Genomic DNA, 20,212 nt, shown 5'->3' with positions numbered 1-20,212 from the left:
CTACCGAGGGACCTGAGAGAGGCCCCCACACTCAATACTTTAAAAAGCAGGTTAAAAACCTTGTTGTTCGCTACAGTCTATGAATGATGTCTGTCTGTCTGTCTGTCTGTCTGTCTGTCTGTGTTACTAGTGCTGGTGCTGTGGCTGCTTCTAACCTTACATATAAACTTAACCCTCGCTTACCTTATGGCTAAAATTAACCATCTCTAACCCTATACCCTAACTTAAACACCTCCAACCTTATTCCTCAACTTTACCGTCTCTAACTCTACCACTTCCGGATCCGGTGACTTCTTTGCGTGTGCTTGGCTGTTGTTTTTTTTTTTTTTTGCTGTTGTTTTTTGTTGCTGCTGCTGGAGTTGATGTTGCTGCTGCTGTTGTTGTTTTGTGGCTGCTGCTGCTCCTGCTGCTATTTCTGCTGCTTTTGTTGTAAGTTTCTGTTGTGATATTACAGTGAGAGGATTCGGAGACACAAAGAGCTACCACCTCCGGTCCCGGTGACGCCTTCGCTTGTGCGCTGTTGCTGCTGCTGTTTTTGTTGCTGCTGTTGTCTGCCGCTGGTATTGTCACTGCTGGTGTTGTAACCTTATACCTAAACTTAACCATCCACCGTGACTGGATTTAGATGAGATGGTACACACAGTTGAAATCTCAGTGTCTGGTGAGGGCACATTCGGTTCCGGTGACGTCTTTTCTGTGCATTGCTTCCATGAGAACTGTTGACTCAATACAGATGAGATTTCTGGTTCCTGTGAGAGCTACGACTTCCGGTGACGTCTTCGCTTGTGCACTGTTGCTGCTGCTGCTGCTGTTGCTGCTGTTTTTGCTGCTGCTATTGTTGCTGCTGGTACAGTAGCCGCTAGTGTTGTCATTGCTGCTGCTGGTGGTGTTGCCGCTGCTAACCTTATACCTAAACTTAACCATCTCTGACCTTATTCCCTAACCTAATCATCCCGAACATTGAACCTAAACGTAACCATCCCTAAACTTATACCCTAATTTAAATATCTCTAACTTTGTACCTCAACTCCACATCTCTAACATCTCTAACATCTCTAACCTCTCTAACCTGAGTGACTTTTCCAGTTCCGGTGAGAGCTACCACTTCCGGTTCAGGTGAGGCCTTTGCGTGTGCGTTGCTGTTGTTGCTCCTGCTTGGTTTTGCTGTTGTTGCTGCTGGTGTTGATGTTGCTGCTATTTCTGTTGCTGTGGTTGTTTCTGTTGTGATATTACAGTTAGAGGATCATAAGAAGGGTGTGTTTTCGGAGAGAGAGTCAAAAGGATCTCCCTCCCGAGGTCTGACTGAAAACTTGACCCGTAATTTAGGGACGCTAATTAAAGGACCGTGACTGGATTAAGATGACAGAGTGCACAGAGCTGAAATTCACGTTTCCGGTGAGAGCTACCACTTCTGGTTCTTGGACGTCTTTGCTGTGCGTTCCCTCGTTGAGATGAGATGGTACACACTGTTGACTCAATACAGATGAGGAGATTTCTGGTTCCGGTGAGAGCTACCACTTCCGGTCCTGGTGAAGTCTTCGCTTGTGCGCTGTTGCTGCTGCTGTTTTTGTTGCTGCTGGTGTTGTCGTTGCTGCTGCTGCTGGTTCTGTTGTTGGTGGCGCTAACCTTATACCTTAACTGGTGTTGTCGTTGCTGCTGCTAACCTTATACCTAAACCTAACTCTCGCTTACCTTATACCTCAATTTAACGTAACCTTATACCTCGACTTAACCATCTCTTACCTGAGTGACCTTTCCGGTTCCGGTGAGAGCTACCACTTCCGGTTCTGGTGACGTCTTTGCGTGTACGTTGCTGCTGTTGTTGTTGCTGCTGGTGTCGATGTTGCTGCTGCTGTTGTTGCTGTTTCTGTGGCTGTTGTTGCCGCTGTTGTTGTTTTCTGTTGCTGCCACTGTGGTTGGAGTCGCTTTTATTGTTTTTGTTGTCTTTGTTGTTGCTTTTGTTGTTGCTGTTGTTTCAGGGGCATTCTTTTGTAATGACCGGCTGACAACTACGTTCTCTCTTTCTTTTTTGTCTTTCTTTTTTGTATTTCTTTGTAAAGCGCATTGTGTTACCCTGGTATGAAATGCGCTCTATAAATAAAGTGTGACTTGACTTGATTCCCCCATAGAGGAAATTCAGGCCTTGCAGCAGCAGCTCGGCGGGAAACAGGAAATACAGAGATGAGATAAGATATTCACTATGTATGAAATAAGCAGCGCTGCAAAGTAAGGTCAGCAGTAGTGGTGATGGTTAACATGTTTTCCAGTGCATATTCACATGCACTGGACACACCAGTTTGAGAAGTACAAATGTAGATTTTACAACTACTACAAAATCGTTGCAGACTTCGAGAAAGTTTCTGTGAATATGCTTTCACTTTCACTTTGGTAATGTTTCACAGGGGGGGGGGAGTTGTCTGTATGTTTGCCAAGGTTTCTATTTTTTTTTAATTCCTTGCATATAATAAATCAATTGCTCCCCCAATCTGTGAAAGTTTACCAGAAACTACTCACCTATTACTACTACTCACTCAGTTCCGCTATGTGGGGCGAATGTATACCAATGGGAGCGCCGTAGGGGGGCTACGCCTCCCTCATGGAACTGAAGTTACAAAGCTAGAGTATCTCTCATCTTAAGTGGAATTTGAAACATGTACCACCGCAAAGGAACATTAAACCCGTTTAATAGATCGAGGCATCACTGTTAAAGGGGATCACCGCCCATTTTCCATATTAACATGGACAAATCTATAGACCGGCCAACCGGAGGCTGAGCTGTGACGTGCCGTCAACAAACTCTTTGGTCACGCCTCGTACAAAGCCTCAGAGACGAATGGACAATGTCAATTCCGGCCAAAACAACATGAACTGAAGATGTTTTGATAATAATGTGACTTAGGCTTGCTCGGGGCTTTTGAGGGCTGATGGACAACAACTAATGGGTGGTCATTCATTGTATCGCCTTCTTTCTTGCACCATCAGACAACATACCACACGATGAATATAACATGAAAGTATTTGGATGGGTTTCTTTTATTTTTGCATTTCCAAGGGTTGCAATGCGTTAGAAAAACTGATGGTACAGGCATCTCATTACAGACTAACGTAATCATTCCCCCCGATTTAAAATTGAGAGTTGAGATGCTATTCATTTATCTGCACGCAAGTCTCAAAATGCTGACTTAAAGCGGAGATATGACCAGTTTCTAATTTCTCTCTCAAGTTTGTTAATGCAATGCTGCCTTTTATTAAGAATACAGATGGTGTTCGTGGCTCTGGTTCGAATATTCCAGTCATAGAAATCAAGGTTCACCAGAGTAAATGACAGAGCGAGAAAAAGATTGTTGTAGAAGAGAGTGGAGACCAGATAACAGGGCTTTTCAGCAGGCCTTTATTTCCCAACTGCTCGCGGTTTCCGCTGCAATACTGCATTACAATACACTCAGAATGTTTTTAAACTTTTTTTTAAGCCATTTCCCAGCAATCAGCCACCAGCGGAAAAAAAACAAAACAAACCCCAAAAAAAAACAACAAAAAAAAAAAAACAACCCAAAATAAAAACAAGCACCGAGCCTCGCTAAGCAACACTCGGCCCAGCAGGACACCTGAGCGGCGGTCAGACGGTGATTACCAACAGAAGAGGAGGGGGGTGGGACGACATTCGGTACGGGTGTGAGCAACAGGAAACAACAAGATAACATTTTTTATTATGAATCAAAGGGTTTTACAGTGGAATGCCGTAGTTCAAACCGGGCACTTAATAGTTTCCTTCGGCTAAAGAAAAAGCGTGTTTGGCTCGACATTGTTTTCCTTACTATTCCCTCAATACGCAACACATTTCCAGAATGACAAAATAAAGAAGAAAAAAGACTTGATAGAAGCGTGGGGGAGGGTGCTCGCACTCATACACAAACAACCAAATTCAGCATCAAGTCTTTCAGGAAAGCCCCATATACAAGCAATCATACTTGGCAACAGTAACATGAAAAATAACGTAAAAAATATCTATGGGAAACCAAAACGGCGGGATTAGGCTATCAACATGAGTGAGAGAACATTGTGTTTCTTTATTTTAGAAAAAAAAACAAAACCCCAGAAAAAAAGAAAGAAGACTTGACCGTGCCGTGTTCCCTCGTTAAATGGTTTTTGTTTACCAGCGCAAAAAAGTGACAGGGGGAGAAGGGGATAATCCTAGGAAAGAAAGGGCCAACCCTGAGGGAGCGTACGTAATCGGAGGAGAAAGATGGTGGGGAATGGGGGAGTTCAAAGGACGACAGGGATTTTGTCACATTTCGCCATCATTGAGTCTCACTGGGCCTCCTGGTCCTCCACTTCCTGCACTGCTTCTTTGTTCTGCTCTTCACCTGTGGGGGGAGAGACATCAATTCTCTGAGGTTGCAATTATCTCACACAAACGCAAAATGAGAAAAAAAGGAGACAAAGAACCCCCGGAGTGCCACGCGACGGAAGCGTGCCGAGGGAGGATGGAACGACGCTCGGTTGCCAACGTTGTCGACTTTATTTGGGAGGAGTTATTTCCTTGTACGTTCACCATTTGGCACCATGGACTACCCCGCGGCGCAGACAACAACGATGGGATGATTTGTGGTGCAATGCTCCTTGGGAGTTGTGGTGACATATTTCCTTGTATGTTGACGGTTTTGTACTCTTCTCAGCACTAATGCTAATTTAATGAACCAGTGATTCATCTGGGAGTTTCATGCACATATACGACTTGGAGATAACCCATCCCCACCCACATGCATGGCATCGCTCTGTGGAGTTTGTTGTGGGAGCCGGCGAGCGATAAAAGGTTAGCCTGGCGACTACGAAGCAAAGTCACAGGTCATATTCAGCGAGCGGCCGCGGCCATTTGAGCCTTGCTGGGCAGGTCTTCCGGGGAGACGGCTCAGCCATCTGCCGAGCCGAGAAACCAAACAAATGGTGCATCTGACGGGGGCGGGGGGGAGCCATAACGGCGGCACTCATTAGCACCGGCGCCAACTGAGCTACGAGGAAGCCACGGGAGATGTGTGTGTGTGTGTGTGTATGGGGGGGGTGCGCTGTGGTGCTTTGCAACTTTTGGAGCCAACCTAAAATAAATAAATAAATCCCATTTTTCTATTGTGCACCAACACAATGAAGGATTGAGAGCAGGTGCGTGGGGAGGGGAGACGGACACAAACTTGAATAGCAGTGAATATACTTCCCTGGTGGGCAACTGTCTGCATAACGTGATTACTCAACATCACATTTTCAAATGTAATCATACATATCTTTCGTCAAACTATTGATGACAACTGTGGACTCCCTCGTCAGTTTCCTATAGCGTACAGGTAGATTAAAGGGAGAGTAGACTCCCATGTCCTTCTCTTCTGGAGGAACAGTAGCAGCCATCACTTCCTCCTGGAGCAAATCTCTTATTTCCCAGGACAGGGATTTGCTGTTTATTTGTGACGTCGTCGCCATATCGTCCATTTTTCAAAAAAAGTTGATTTATAACAATTTCCTGCGACATCCTTGTGAGAGCAGGGAGAAATCCAACTCAAGTAACTCATTGCTTGGCTGGATAAAACATTTGCTGCTCAACTGACAAACAATTTTTAAAATGGTGTTTTTTAAAACCAGCAGCTGTAGGACTGAACAACACTGATTGTTAAATGAAAGTTTCACTAGAATCATCAAGCGCACCAAACCCCATTTTTAAATAACGGCAGACAGCTGATATAACACCTACTTCTTGCTCACAACCCTCTACTTTTGTTTTGAAGAAGAAAATGGGAATCCAGAACCTGAAATAAAGCAATAGATGGATGCTAGGTGTGGGGGGAAATCAATCAATAACTCTGAGGGGCGAGTGAGGTTCCCTGGTTATGGAACGCTATGTGTATTCGGATCTTTGAGTACAAGTTCTCTAGTAAGGTTGCTTTAGAAATCACAACATATTGTCGATTGCCCATTCCACCATCATTATGAATTGTGTGATTTGAAAAGTATATTCAATCCAAAAAAAAAAAAAAATTGCACGTATTTTTTTGACTAAGGTACCATACCTTCGTCAAACAAGATTTACCTTTTACTAAGGTACAATTTATCCAGACTGCATTAATTAAGAAAAAACATGTTAGGGGAATTGGACAAATTTTAAAAGGGGAAAAGTACCACGTTTTTAAAAACGTGAAAACATTGTATAAACATCCCCAAATCCATGTCTTGTTGCCGGTCACCGTATGTTGGCCAGTGAACCTGTAAGAGTGCCGTGGTAGCAGGGAGCCAGAGGGAAACCACTCACCGTCACCCTGCATGTCTGAGGTCCATAATGTCAAGTTGTCACGTAGCAGCTGCATGATGAGCGTAGAATCCTTATAGCTCTCCTCGCTCAGCGTGTCCAGTTCAGCGATCGCGTCGTCGAAGGCCGCCTTCGCCAACCTGTGGACGCCGGACAAAAGCAGAAAATTCTACAAACAGCGTAGGCGTATGGATCCACGGTTTGGTGAGCACTCGCCACCAAATGGATTTGTTCCACATAATAAACATATATACTGTACGAACCCTGAACGTTCTTGCTGTGAGGCGACAGTGCTGACCACTGAGACGCCACGTCACCTCAAGAATCCAAAATGGCAAGTCAGAACTAAAATGTCCCCCAATATCCTCCCATTGACTTCATTTATTGTTAATTATAACAGTAATGCCCAACGAGTGGTGGATAGAACTGTTCCCGTATAGAGGCTCTGTTCAGTGAGGATAAGTCGTTAATGGCAATCCATCTAACATGACAACTCATTTGGCAACATGGCTCAAGTGGGTCAATCTGAGGGAAAATATGCGGCATTGTCTCCCCGCAAACTTTATGCAGCCGGTTCCAGGCAGGGCTAAAGAGATCTAGGGCCACAGATAGGAAGCCATGCTCATGTTATTCAAGTAGCATCCAAAAAACGGCTGCTGCATGTTTTCAATACAAAATCGGAGACGCTGCAGCTGTCAGGCCACCAACATACTCAAGATGATACTGCATTTTATTCAAGGGCTCTTTGGAAGGGCCAAGATACAGGCCGTCTTTTGTCAGTGTCAATTAATAATAACAGAGTGAACAATAAGAGATGATGCCTGATCATGAGGGGGTGACAATTGCAAGAAATACTCTATCAAATACAGCACGTAATCTTATCTGAAGGATCTGAAACTAAAAGTTAGCAGTAGTCTCTCAAAATGTGCAGAGAAAGACATTACATTTTGGAGTGCTGGTGCATCATCTTTTGCCCTTCTAAGCACCAGTGTTGAAAACTCCCTTTCTACTTATCAGGCAGATTAATGCCAGGCACCTTCCAGCCAATCAACTGTCAGCTTCACTGTGGTTTTAAGACTTAGCTGTTAAGTTGTGGTTTGTGTTCGGATGCTAGCGCCATATACGCACGGGACAATTTTGACGTTTTGAGAATTGGAAGCCTTCTGAAGATTAAGGTAACTAAGCTGACAGCTTACTTACCTTAATCTTCAGAAGCCTTCCAATTCTTGGGACTGATTTATCATAAGTGGCACTCTATGGTCTACAGTACACGACCCCTGTTCGGTCTGGAAAAAACAACTCGTTAACTCACTAACACTTCATTCATACGAGTAAACACCTCCTTCAAAGAAAGGTAGTGGTTAGGCTTAGGACGATAGTCAATAATATAGAATATTGCGATATTTGCCACCATATGCAATATTTTCACAGTATCAGCAGCTGATGGAGGATTTGGACCTGGTCGCACAAGTGGAGCAGATGGTCGGTGATTAAGTTGGGGCTCCAGGTTATTAGTTGCATAACTAAAATTATATGTAAAAAAAATGTTTTTAAAAATTGTTATACAGAGCTGCCTAGTTTCAGGCTTTGATCGTGAGCCTCACACATAACCAGTTCACACGCCAAACTTCTCGCGCTAAGAATCCCAAAATATGTTAAATTGTTATTATTTCTACATATACATTTCCTCACTCGTACTTGCTTGGAGCCTGTCACTGTTTGTGTGGTGAAGAGATCCTTTCGGCACACACGTTTAGGCGTACACCCAGGTGCAACTTCCGAGTTGCAGTGTCATAAAGCGTAATATTTGGGCAAGACTGTATTGCAATATACAATTTTGGATATCGCAGAGCCTAGTGGTGGTGGTAAATGTCATGATTTGAGGGACTGTTTTTGTTGCATCTGGATCCACACAAATTCAGCTGTCGCTCAGATATTTCTACAAAAGAATGTCAGGCCATCTGTCAACATGCTGGAGCTCGAAGCGCAGTGTCAATATGAAGATGTATTAACTTAAAGCCATTGTTCATGGTCAAATACGCATAAACAGTAGTGGTCGACTGATTTATCGGTCGGCTGATTAATAGGGCTGATATTTGGGCATTTCGAGATAATTGGCATCGGCTGATGCCTGCGCTCACGAGGCCGATAAATAAATATCTGCAGACTAGTGTAGAAAAATATTGATTTTTCTACACATATAAGGGGTGCCGGGGATCACAAAACTCACGGTTCGGATCATATCATGGTCTTGAATCATGGATCAGATCAAATAGATAAAAGAATAATTAAAAAATGGAGGGTAAAAAAAAAATTAACAAATAAAAATATAATAAATAAATAAAGGGGGAGACAAATACAGGTACTCCTCACTTAACGACAGAGTTCTGTTCCTACAACCAGGCCGATAAGCTAATTGAGGACCCGTGTTATTTCACGTAAGGGGGCGTGGCCATTGCGAACGCTAGTGTAGTGAATACTGACAGACTGTGAGAAGGAGACTGAGAACGGTGATAAGATGACATATATACAGTATATATAGTGCCTATAGTATATACAGTGTATATAGTACATAAAGTGAATATAGTGAATATAGTATATACAGCATATCTAGTATATATAGTGTATACAGTACTTTACGTGGGTGATGCGCTATGCTTGACGCTGAGATGCCGTGGTATTGTACGCAGCGTACAATACAGACTGGTCACAGAGCTGATCGAAAGTCCAAGCTGTCGTTGAACAGGGGGGTCGTTAAGTGAGGAGTACCTCTATAACTTTGCTTTCCATTTTTTCTGTAAGCTACTTAAAGAAAGAACTTCTGTTCATGGTCTTAAATGAAAACAACATTCAAGATATCCAATGTTTAAATTCAATCTTAAAATACATAAAATATTCAATAATCAATTGTTAAATTAAAGTGCAATATGAGGCACGCATGTAACCTTCCTTTAAACATGGTAGTGAATGAAAGAATTAGATTTGCCCCTAGAATTCGTAACATAATTGAATTCCAATAAGTAACCAGTATCATGTTCAATTTCTCTTTATAACAAACCAAATTTTGTGTAAATCAGATCAGAATTTAACAAGTTAGTCGATTTTGTAGAGAAGTCTGCATCTCTCAACACACATTGTATTTGTTTACAAGAGAATCTCGACCGCTCCAATATGGCGGACGAGCAGACGCATAGCGGTGACAGCTCATTCACAACCTAAACCTAAATGTCCTAAAGTAGCAGCAACATACCGCGATGTACTGTAAACCAATCACTGCGCTTCAGAGTAAAACACAGCACGCATCTGATTTGTTGATCTTCTTTTCACTGCAACTCTGCATATAGACTTCGGGAATTATTACTTTAAAAAGTAACAGCGGCAGTAAAACTGTATTTCACTACGATGGTTAAATTCTGCAATGATCCACCGTTCACATGCGAGCCGAACTATGGGGGGCGATCCATACGGATCAACTACGTTCCGTTACACCACGAATAGATATAGATTCTGAATATTTGAATCTGTTTCAATAATTTTCTCCACTCGATATACCGGTAGCAGCTGAGCTTCCTCGCTCTCTTCTCTCTGACAGCGAGTCAAACCCACCACTGCGGTGGCCACATTGCCCCGCCTCCTCTCACTCACTGTAGTCCCTCGTCACATTCACTCCCGTTTGTTATTTATATATGGTTATGTTAGCTCATTAAATAAGGCAAGTGCAGAGCCTCCGCGACTGGTTTTGAAAGAAAACAGGAGTGCTGCTGTTTGGAAATACTTTGCATATGAGGCAAACCGTAAATCTAACTCAGAATTTGCGTGGGGTTTTCCCCTCCAGACAGTGCTGCACCATGCCTGTGTTCCTGTGGTGGTTTTCCTGAGTTTTAATCTTAGATCAATTTATTTTTGTGTGTTTCCTAACTTGTATGAAACAAATTTGAAAGGCAACACTGTTCTTTTTAGTTTTGGTTCAATAAGGGAACGGAGCTCATAGCGGAGCGCAGATCATGGGCCCCCTGATGCGTTTAGATCGCGCAAGTCCGCTACCTCGATGCCCGTTCGTGGTTAAAAAAAATATAAAAAATTATAATAAATGCAGCACATAAAAAGGGCACCGTGGACATTAAGGGGCATGTTCTCAGGCCCCTTCGGCCTGGGCAATCGTGCACAATTCCAATCACAGATCGCTGGGGGGCAGCGATCGCCAATTTACGATTTTATGGGGGAGTGCACGCATGGAACATAATGTAATGTGGCAAATGCGGTCGCCCTGTTCCAGAAGTGCAGGATTTACTATTTAGAAATGAAGCATTTGCACAAAAACATCACATCTTTTACTAAATTAAGTCCCATGGCAACAGAAACAACGGGGAGACATGTTTCTCCACTGTCCCGGCATTGGGGAGACAGGTTTTTTTGGAACAAGACGGAGCGGGACAGTCCCTTAACTCAGTTGTGTTTAAAATTTTGTATCAAACATGTAGGGAACAAAGGAAAATAAATAGATCTAAAATAAAAAGACAATTATGGGAGACGGGCACCAGACAGCCGTCTGGAGGAGAAGAAAAAACAAAAAACTCCACTCCAATTCTCTCAGTTAGGTTTATATTCTTCATTTTCCATAAGGAAACAAAATAAATCAAAATGAGATGAGATGATATATATTGCTGTGTTATCAGAAGATTTGCATTTTGAGTGGCAGGTATGTGCGGGGGGAGGAGGGTGCCTGAGCACCTGCCCCATGGTGCCCTTTATTTCAGGATTTTATTTTATTTTTTTCAAAGCATGAATGGGCATTGAGGTAGCGGATTGTCTGGGCAAGATATTCATGAGGAACGTGTTCTCGGCGCACCGACGATGTGCACACAGCGGAGCGCAGATCACGGGCTTCCGCGCCATCTGTGCTGCTCAGTTTGCCCAGAGAGGCAAAAATGCAGAGAACCGGAGCAGGGGTCCATGTGCCTTTTCTTTTTGAGCACCTGCCCCACTTAGTTTCTGGAGAGGACTGTAGAGCGGGGAAGTGAGATCCGATCACAAGTGGTTACTCGACAGCGCTGAGCGGAGAGGGGGAGAGCCTCCACCCCTCTCTCCCTCTCTGCTCCAGTTTCAGAACACTGAAAACTGCACTACACTGCTTCAATGCACACATTTTTCCTGGTGGATTAAAAAAAAAAAAAAAAAAAGTCTGTCATCAGTCAATCGTGATCCATGGAGTCGATCGCCTATAGACAATCTAATCGTAAATCTGCCCAAGCCCACCTCAGTCCCCTCCCGCGTGTCCTGAGACGCAGCACACCGTCTCCCTGTTGCTTTCCCTCGTTGTAAATAATAAATCCTGCACTTCTGCAATGGGGAGACTATTTTCTGACCAGACTTTAATATGATGCAGTTTATTATAATTGATTTAATCGTTTATAAAAAACAGTTTCATTTTTTTGACAATGTTTAGTTTTTTGATTACCTGTGGAGATTAAAGTTGATACCTTTATTTAAAATAAGTGCATTGAAGAGACACCGCAGACAATAAAATTACTGTTAAATCAGTGTTCATTTATATTCAGCAATTTTGTGTCTCATTTATTATTAAATTGTTGTATTTTATCAGATGCAAAACATTTTTGATAAAAAAATTGAAAAAGCATCATATCGGCCTTATAAGTCGGCCATCGGCTACCCCGCTCTCCAAATATCGGTGCCGACCAATAGTACATACAACCCCCCCCCCGCCCCCTTGTATGTATATTTTTTATTGAATATTCAAAATAAGTCCTGTCAGCAAACACAATTGAAAAAAATTATTTCCGTTTGTGAACAAAAAGTAACAAGTGCAGCCGCTTTAATAAACATTACACAAAAATAAAAATTTGATCAAATCAAAAGCAAAATAAATATGGCAAGTAGGTATAAATAAATGATTAAGTTTGTGGTGTCCATCATTGCCGGGACGTCCCATCTACATATTTTATACAATGAACATTTACTGTCCGCTTCGGATCAGAACTTAAATATCACAAAAAACCCCGCCAAACTATGGATGTATGTGTCCCAATGACACAACAACATAATCTTTCTGCTTCTCCTCAGAGATCTAGACGCTGCGGCTGCGTCTCCACTCCGTGTGTGTTTACAAGCGCAACCTGTCAACGAGGGAGGAGGCTGGGCTTGTTTCTATATCGACAAATGTGATTGGTCAGAGGTGAAGCTTTCAGATCAGCTTTAGATTGTCCAAACTGATTTGCTTCCTGTTGCAACTTGCAGAGCACGGAAATGAACAGATCTGCAGAGCACTAATTCAAATTGATCTTGGAGGGAATTTCACCGGACATGATGACCGGAAACTTTTAAATATGTCGAACTTCCACAGATTTTCCCCGATAATGGAAATGCTGCAACGGACAAAAAAAAAAAAAAAAAAAAAAAAAAAAAAAGCCTCTCCCAGGCTCTCCATACCTGCAGGCACGGTCTGGCGAGTTGAGGATCTCGTAGTAGAACACAGAGAAGTTAAGCGCCAGGCCAAGGCGGATGGGATGTGTGGAGCTCAGCTCAGTCATGGCGATGTCACTGGCTGCTTTGTAGGCCACCAGGCTGTTCTCCGCCGCCTCCTTACGGTCGTTACCGGTGGCAAACTCCGCCAGGTACCTGTGGTAATCCCCCTTCCTGAAGACAGACACACGTCGGATTTTGTCACCTGATAGACCATAGCCACCTGATAGACCATAGCCGCCCCCCCCCCCCCCCCAAGGGGACGACATTGAACATAGAGTGGAGGCTGAACACCATAATCCTCTTTTTGGGGCTAGCTGAGCGAACTAAGTTGAGTTGTGCACGTACATTTTGTAGTAGAAAACCCTGGACTCTCCCGTGCTTGCTGCTGGGATGAGGTGCTTGTCCAGTACATCCAAGATGTCATTACAGATGGACTTAAGCTCCGTCTCCACCTGTGGATCAACGACACACAAGCTGCACATTAGCTTGTGAAACGAGATCAGTTGAACAGTCAGCGGGATGACAATAATATCAGCCACACTGCAATAAAAACTTTAACATGAATAAATCCCTCCCACCCCTCACCGTTTGCCGATACTCGCGGATCATCTTAAGTTTGTCCTGCTCCTCCTTGCTCTCCTCCTTCTGCTCCAAGCTACTGATGATCCTCCAGGAGGCTCTCCGCGCCCCGATCACATTCTTGTATGCTACAGACAGCAGATTCCGCTCCTCCACCGTCAGGTCCAAGTCCTTGGCTGCCACCTGCTTCATGGACTCCACCATTTCTGATGAGTAAGAGGATTCAAATTTCAACAAACCAACACAGCAACAAAAGTTGTTGTTCCAGAACAGCGGACAGCACTGTAAAGTAATCTTACAGTTTGGATTAGGATTCTAGTGTAGAACTTTTTAATGTTATGAGAATTATAACATTGGTATCAGGTTTAATGTGGTTTTCGGATGATCTTTGGAAGTTGTGTTCACTGTCAAGCTACAATTAGATCACAGCTGCAGAAAGGTGGAATTAGTTCTACACCATGTGCCTTGCTTTGATATGTGAAAATATGTCTATTTTAAACCCGTCCACCCTAAGCGCGAGCACTGTACTCGGCATGTGCGTTTAGGAAAGCTGAGGCTTCTGTTCACAATTGGGGTTAAGTGCTAGAAGAGACTTGTTTGAGGATAATTGCGTTAAATTGTACTTCTGAGTCATGCTTTATTGTGTGAGTCAGACTACGTTGTGTAGTCGGTGCAACATAAAGTGGGGGAGAGAGCTTTGGTCTTGTCTGTGATGCCAGACCCTCAACTAAAATGATAAAAAGGGCACATACACATCAAGGGCATTGTCGTAATGGAAGAGGCTCTGTCACAACTCAATTAACCTTCCCTGCAACGGCCCATCAAAAAGTGAAGCCCTTTTTAAATGTCACTGACCCTGGCAAATCACTGGTCTCCAGCTACCAAACATTTTTGGTTGAGAAGACTAAAACCTGGCAAAGTTTTGATCAAAACGTAGAAGATGCATAGCATCTACACATTAGCACAGCTGGGCATAATAGCTGTCATTTCAACCGTGATCTGCGCTCTGCTGTGTGCACATCGTCGGTGCGCCGAGAACACGTTCCTCATTTCAACAATTGTATTTTTAGCATTAAGATTTCAAGGACTGGACTTCAAAATGTCACTATGGTGTGGATTGAGAAGCCACATCTGACCTGGGTCTAGGTAATTGCGGGCCCAGGATCAGAGTGGCTGCATACCTGGTGTTTTACCTGTTGCTCGTTGGTTGGTCTAACGAGCAACAGGTAAAACCCCCATCCCCACACACACTCTCGGGAGAGGAGCCCTTGTCATGACACATGTCTATCTGCGCCCGGCCTTCTTCCACCTATCCCACTCTCTACAATAAACTGTGTGTCTGAAACCCCCCTCGTCTGTGTCCCTCTGCCGGAGGTCCCTGAAAAACGCCACTACGGTGGTGTGTGGTAGGCGAAACTTCCACACTGGCACGTACATTACATTACATTTAGTCATTTAGCAGACGCTTTTATCCAAAGCGACTTACAATTGTTCAAAGACCGACGGACGCAGCCATCAGGAGCAATTAGGGGTTAAGTGTCTTGCTCAAGGACACTACAGCATGCTAGCAGGAGGAGCCTGGGATCGAACCAGCAACCTTTGGATTACTAGACCACCAGCTCTACCTCCTGAGCTACCATCCCCATCCCCACGTAAACAGGGACTCTCCAGCACGGGAAAAGGACATAGCAGCAGCCCTCTCCCGACTGGCGGCAGCATCCAGGTTGTCCAGCAGAGGACCGGGGGAGTAGCAGGCGCAGCAACCACGACAGGTAACCACTGGCAGCTAGCTACTCTGGCAAGCCGCCACCGCCAGGACCATGCAGCATGCCAGGGCACCCATCCAAGCAGCCCCCGCAACAGCCAAGTCCAGCCACGCCTTCACCGGCCAGCACAGCTGCCCGAGGCCCCAAGCTCTGGAAAGGAGGAGGGGGCAGTTTGTTGTCGACCTGGGGGAAGGAAGCCAGTGGACCATGCTGTTCCGGGGAACCAGGTCCCCACCAGTGTGTCTACAACCCCGTCGTCTGTGTCTCTGTGCCGGAGGGCCCTGACAACGGCACTTGGGTGGTGTGTGCCACAGTCACTATGTGAATGTTAGAAGATCTGGTAGTATGCACTACCATCTTCCAAAACAATTTATCAGCGCCACAAAATACCAGATTGCCCCAATAGGTACAAAAAAAATTTCTAGTTGGTTTTGAGAAGAAAAACTCAACACCCCTGTTGCAACTTCATAGTACAACAAATTGCATCTTAGATTTGGCTAGAATGAGGGGAATTGGTTGCCATATTACCGTTCTGGTCTATATTGCTTTGTGAGCCCCGCCCCCCACCTTGTTTAAAGCACTGTGTTTCACTGGAATGACTGCGGACTGGGAAATCTCAGCCACACAAACTGAAACTGAGGGGGCAACACAAGCTGAGAACACTGCATACGGAAGTGATAGAACTCACTTTGGAATAATCCAAACAATATAATACACTGAGCACTTTCCCTGGTGCCACAGTGTGAAAGGTGTCTGTTGTCCTTGGCCATCTGCTAATGGACTGCCTGGGTCTCTGCCCAAGCACCAAACCCCTTTCATACCATCCTGACGACGGCTGCGAACCCAGGGGCGGCAGGAAACAGAGCAGATCGATACAGATGCTTCTTCCCGGCACTCCAGTATTCCACCACTAAACCAATAGCATTGTCGTAAATCGGGGATTGAAATGGCAAGGAAAAAATATACTACCATGAAGGACTTATCTTTAAAATATATGTAGTCCTGGAGTAGTTTATGGGAGGTGCCTATTGCGGGCAAACAATGTGGAAATGGTGATGTCAACAAAAAACCCAGGCCATCATAATTCTGTGGATCCATTAGCTTGTATCAGCATTTTCTTATGACAGTAGATTTTGTCGGCATTAGCACAAGGGCACATTAAAGGCACAAAGGCAAGTACATCTGTGAAATATTGTAGTGAGTTAATCAGCTGAATATATGGATTTATGCATTGCTAATGGACGTATAGCTCTATAGAGAAAGAAAATGGTAGTATGTGGGTCCGGGGCTATGTGATCTGTATTTATAGAGCTCAACTATGAGTTTCCGGAAGTGAAAACCCCATTCATATTCTGAATCGAGGTTTTGATTATTGGCTATAATGTCATAACCCTCCAGGGTAGGCTTACCACGAGCTATGAGATTGTGAAACGATGACAAACACCAATCGCCACAACATTAAAACCACTGACAGGTGAAGAGAATAACATTGAACATCTTGTTCCAATGGCACCTATCAAGAGGTGGGATATATTAGGCAGCAAGTAAACAGTCAGTTCTTGAAATTTATGTCTTGGAAGCAGGAAAAATGGGCAGGCATAGGGGTCTGAGCGACTTTAACAAGGGCGAAATTGTGATGTCGAGACGACTGAATCGAAGCCTCTCCAAAACAGCAGGTCTTGTGGGGTGTTCTCGGTATGTAGTGGTTAGTACCTACCAAAAGTGGTCCAAGGTCCTGGCTAAGTTATATCTATGCTAGAATCCACAGTGGACTCAAGTCACATGGGAATTTACAATCAATACGAGTTGCTGCTTTCTGCTGCTCCAAATATCAATCTGTTTTTTATATCCTTTACTACTCTACTTATATTTAAACTTATAGAAAAATATATTTGGAAATGGTTCTGAACAAAAGTGCCAGCTAAATGACAATGTAGCTGAAGTGTTGTACGTTTCGAAGTTAATTAAAAAAACGCCTGATGGAAGGAATTATGGGTCAATTAACAAAAAACATATACTACAATAAAAACAAATAGGAAAACATCAATAAAAACTAGAATCTACAAATCTGTATTAAGGTTTAAAAAAATATCAGAGATATAAATGTATCTAAATCCACATATAAATAATTACTTGTGTTGTGTAAAGCATTGTACAAATGACCGTAACTGCCGAGTGAACAGCCAAAAAAAACCCTATGCTGAGACATGTTTTGCTGTCATTTCTGGTCACACTGCTTTTGTCCTCTCTCGTCTGCTCTCTGTTGGGAGTTTCACCATGGGTGGGGCTCTCTCACACACGCGCACACACACACCTTGTTACTCGAGCCCGAGAGGCCATTTTAATTATTGTTTTGGTCGTGTGGTTTTATTTCATTTATGTTGTTTATTTAGGACATTTAAATATATATTTTTTCACATTAGAAATGTCTGAATATTCTTAAATATTAAAATCTCATTGCTATTTGAAAGGGCGTTCTTTCATTTTTGCGCTACTAAATTATCATTATATCAGTATCAAAAAATGCTGTTAAAATGACAATAATAGCATTTATCACAATAATTTCTCAGAGAATATATTGTCCAACAAAATTTGTTATTGTGACAGGTCTGACCAAGGAAGGTCAACCGGTGAACCGGCGACATGGTCATGGGCGCCCAAGGCTTACTGATGCACATGGGGAGCGAAAGCTAGCCTGTCTGGTCAAATTCCACAGAAGAGCTTCTGTAGAACAAAGTGCACGAAAAACGTAATGCTGGCCGTGATAGAAAGGTGTCGGAACACGCAGTGAATCGTAGCTTGCTGCGTAGCCAAAGACTGATCCCTGTCCACCTCCGAAAGCACCTACAATGGGCACGTGAGTGTCAGGACTGGACCATGGAGCAATGGAAGACGGTGGCCTGATGAATCACATTTTCTTCTACATCATGTGAAAGGCCGGGGTTAGGGTCCGATCCAATCAAGATCTGTGGGATGTGCTGGAACAACAAGCCCGATTCATGGGGGCCCCACCTCACAACTTCCAGGACTTAAAGGATCTGCTGCTAACGTCTTGGTGCCAGACACCACAGGACACCTTCAGAGGTCTTGTGGAGTCCATGTTTTGACGGGTCGGAGCTGTTTTGGCGGCACGAAAGGGAGCTACACAATATTAGTGGTGGTTTTAATGTTGTAGCTGATCAGCATATGCCTCTGTAGAAGCCACAAGTCTGTATGATATCAACCTTGTTTTAAGAAAAACACATTTTATTGACAATGTCACGGAGAAGTACTACACTACCAACAATCCTTAAGTGTAACGGTGACATGTCTGATTGGTGGAGCTCACTGTTACCATGGAAGTGTGTAGCACGCCAGAGACGACTCTGACGTCACAACATAAGCTAGTGATACTGTTACCACTCAACTCTATGATAATTTGTTACGTTTACCACAGAGCTATATATTACAATCCTATTATTAACAATATAAACACTATATAATGACAAAGGTTAAATTACAGAACAAGCCCGCTAAACTGCCTGTTTTAAAGCGTTGGAAAGGTATCATTTGCAATGGTTTATGGGATGAGTAGTTCCTTAATATTATGTAGTCTTATACTTTTGCCTTTTTTTCGTTTTCCTATTTATTCATTTTGCGCGGAATCAAATGTTTTATGGTCGCGATTCATCTCGTAGTTGGTTGGCTTGGTTCTAGGCTTAAAACTTTTTAGATTAAGATTTTCTGAAATGTCAATGGAGTGAATAAATGGGAAATTCACTTCCGGAACAGGAGCCGTTCAAATAGCGGGTGGTCACTGTTGAGCTCTAAAGGGTATTATTTATATACACGTATGGATAATTAAGTCTGAGATTTAAGTGCCGATCCATAACATCATCTGTGTTGGGTGGATTACACTAAAAGCCGCAGAATTCCATTTGAAATGTATTTTTTTTTAATTGACTATACAATTTTGTCCACCAGAATTGCTCAGCAAAAGTGAAAATCAGTATTTGTCAACATGTTTTCCCCGACCCTGAGGTCTTGGGAGCAGTGGGCAGCATCACAATGCCCAACTCCAGCTGCAATTCTTTCCTCAAGGGAAAGGCAGGAGGTGGTCCCACCCGAACATGTCTTTTGGGGCGGGTGGAAACCCACCCACGAACTCCACGCCGAAAGGTCCCTCGTCGGGTTCGAACCCGCAAGCACCAGGTCCATTCTTTGCTTTCTTGCCGGGAAAGGCGGACCCCGCAGCAAACAATGGAAACGGCAAATAAGGGGTGCACACACATGCCGCATAGACAGTCAATCGCTGTTTCTTACATAGAGTGGCAGCTAAACAAAGGGCCTAATATGGGAGCGTTTAAAAAAAAAATAGAAATCGTACGGATTACAATTTACAAGGTTCTGTAGCATGGCGGCGTGTATGCGGTGGAAACCACGCAAGGCTAGTTAGCCACACGGCGCTAGGTAGCGAGCTAGCTCTAACACGCCCCGTGCAAACCGCCCCGTTCCGGGGGAAGAAAACAAGCAAACAACCCCCGAAATCCTATTTTCAACCGTTGACTGGCTCGGGGAGCTTCAGCCATTTTGTCTGTTCGGCGGTTCCCTCGAAGAGCGGGTCCCTCTCCGCCGCCTTCACCTACCTGGCGGAGGGGGGACGGGCAGGCTTGAGGGGAGGCGTTCGGCAAGGTGTCGCTTACCGTCGTATCTCTCCGCTTGCTCGGCCAGCTTCGCCATGTACACCGACTGCTCTCTGTCCTCCATGGTTCTCACGGGCTCTGGTTCTGCTAGCGGGGCGAGGGTTAGGAAGGAGGATGGCGCTCTTCAGACGGCGGTTCCTGGCGGAGCAACAGCAGCGTCCCCCCCGCTGTAAACCGAGCAGCCACCGGTAGCTCTGGAGTAAAGATGGCGTCGGAACTCCATCCGGGAAACCCGAGCGGTCGTTTCTTCACTTCTTTTTTTTTTTTTTTTTTTTTTTAAACCTCGGTTCTGCATCTTTTTTTTTTTGTTTGTTTTACATTTGTAAGCAATTCCATCTCAATCAATTCTCGAAAGCGTTGATTTTTCCAGACAATGGCCACATGCATGTTTCTCTTGATTAATTAAAGTGGTA

At 44.0% G+C, this 20,212-nt stretch overlaps 1 protein-coding gene across 1 annotated transcript; it reads right to left on the bottom strand.

The window, feature by feature from the left end:
• Nucleotides 1–3,375: 3,375 nt before the first annotated feature.
• On the bottom strand, nucleotides 3,376–20,004 carry LOC307240552 (14-3-3 protein epsilon-like). The gene is made up of 6 exons (XM_080014365.1): nucleotides 19,800–20,004; nucleotides 13,358–13,557; nucleotides 13,118–13,224; nucleotides 12,737–12,943; nucleotides 6,293–6,429; nucleotides 3,376–4,364 (listed from the first exon to the last, which is right to left on the bottom strand). The coding sequence occupies exons 1-6, from the start codon at nucleotides 19,861–19,863 to the stop codon at nucleotides 4,309–4,311; spliced, it is 771 nt and encodes a 256-aa protein (XP_079870491.1). The 5' UTR covers nucleotides 19,864–20,004; the 3' UTR covers nucleotides 3,376–4,308.
• Between the last annotated feature and the right edge of the window lie 208 nt (nucleotides 20,005–20,212).

The sequence above is a fragment of the Zeus faber genome, assembly GCF_960531495.2.
Source record: "Zeus faber genome assembly, chromosome: 14".
NCBI classification, from domain to species: domain Eukaryota; kingdom Metazoa; phylum Chordata; class Actinopteri; order Zeiformes; family Zeidae; genus Zeus; species Zeus faber.
This window is presented reverse-complemented; position numbering and strand designations above follow the sequence as displayed.

Bases quoted from the DNA above. Each gene is read 5' to 3' on its own strand.
- LOC307240552 (XM_080014365.1), bottom strand. From the start codon at position 19,863: ATGGAGGACAGAGAGCAGTCGGTGTACATGGCGAAGCTGGCCGAGCAA. The intron at 13,225-13,357 runs GTGAGGGGTGGG...GTTGATCCACAG, and splicing joins TCCGCGAGTATCGGCAAACG to GTGGAGACGGAGCTTAAGTC. The intron at 4,365-6,292 runs GTGAGTGGTTTC...CTCCCCCCACAG, and splicing joins CTCAGACATGCAGGGTGACG to GTGAAGAGCAGAACAAAGAA.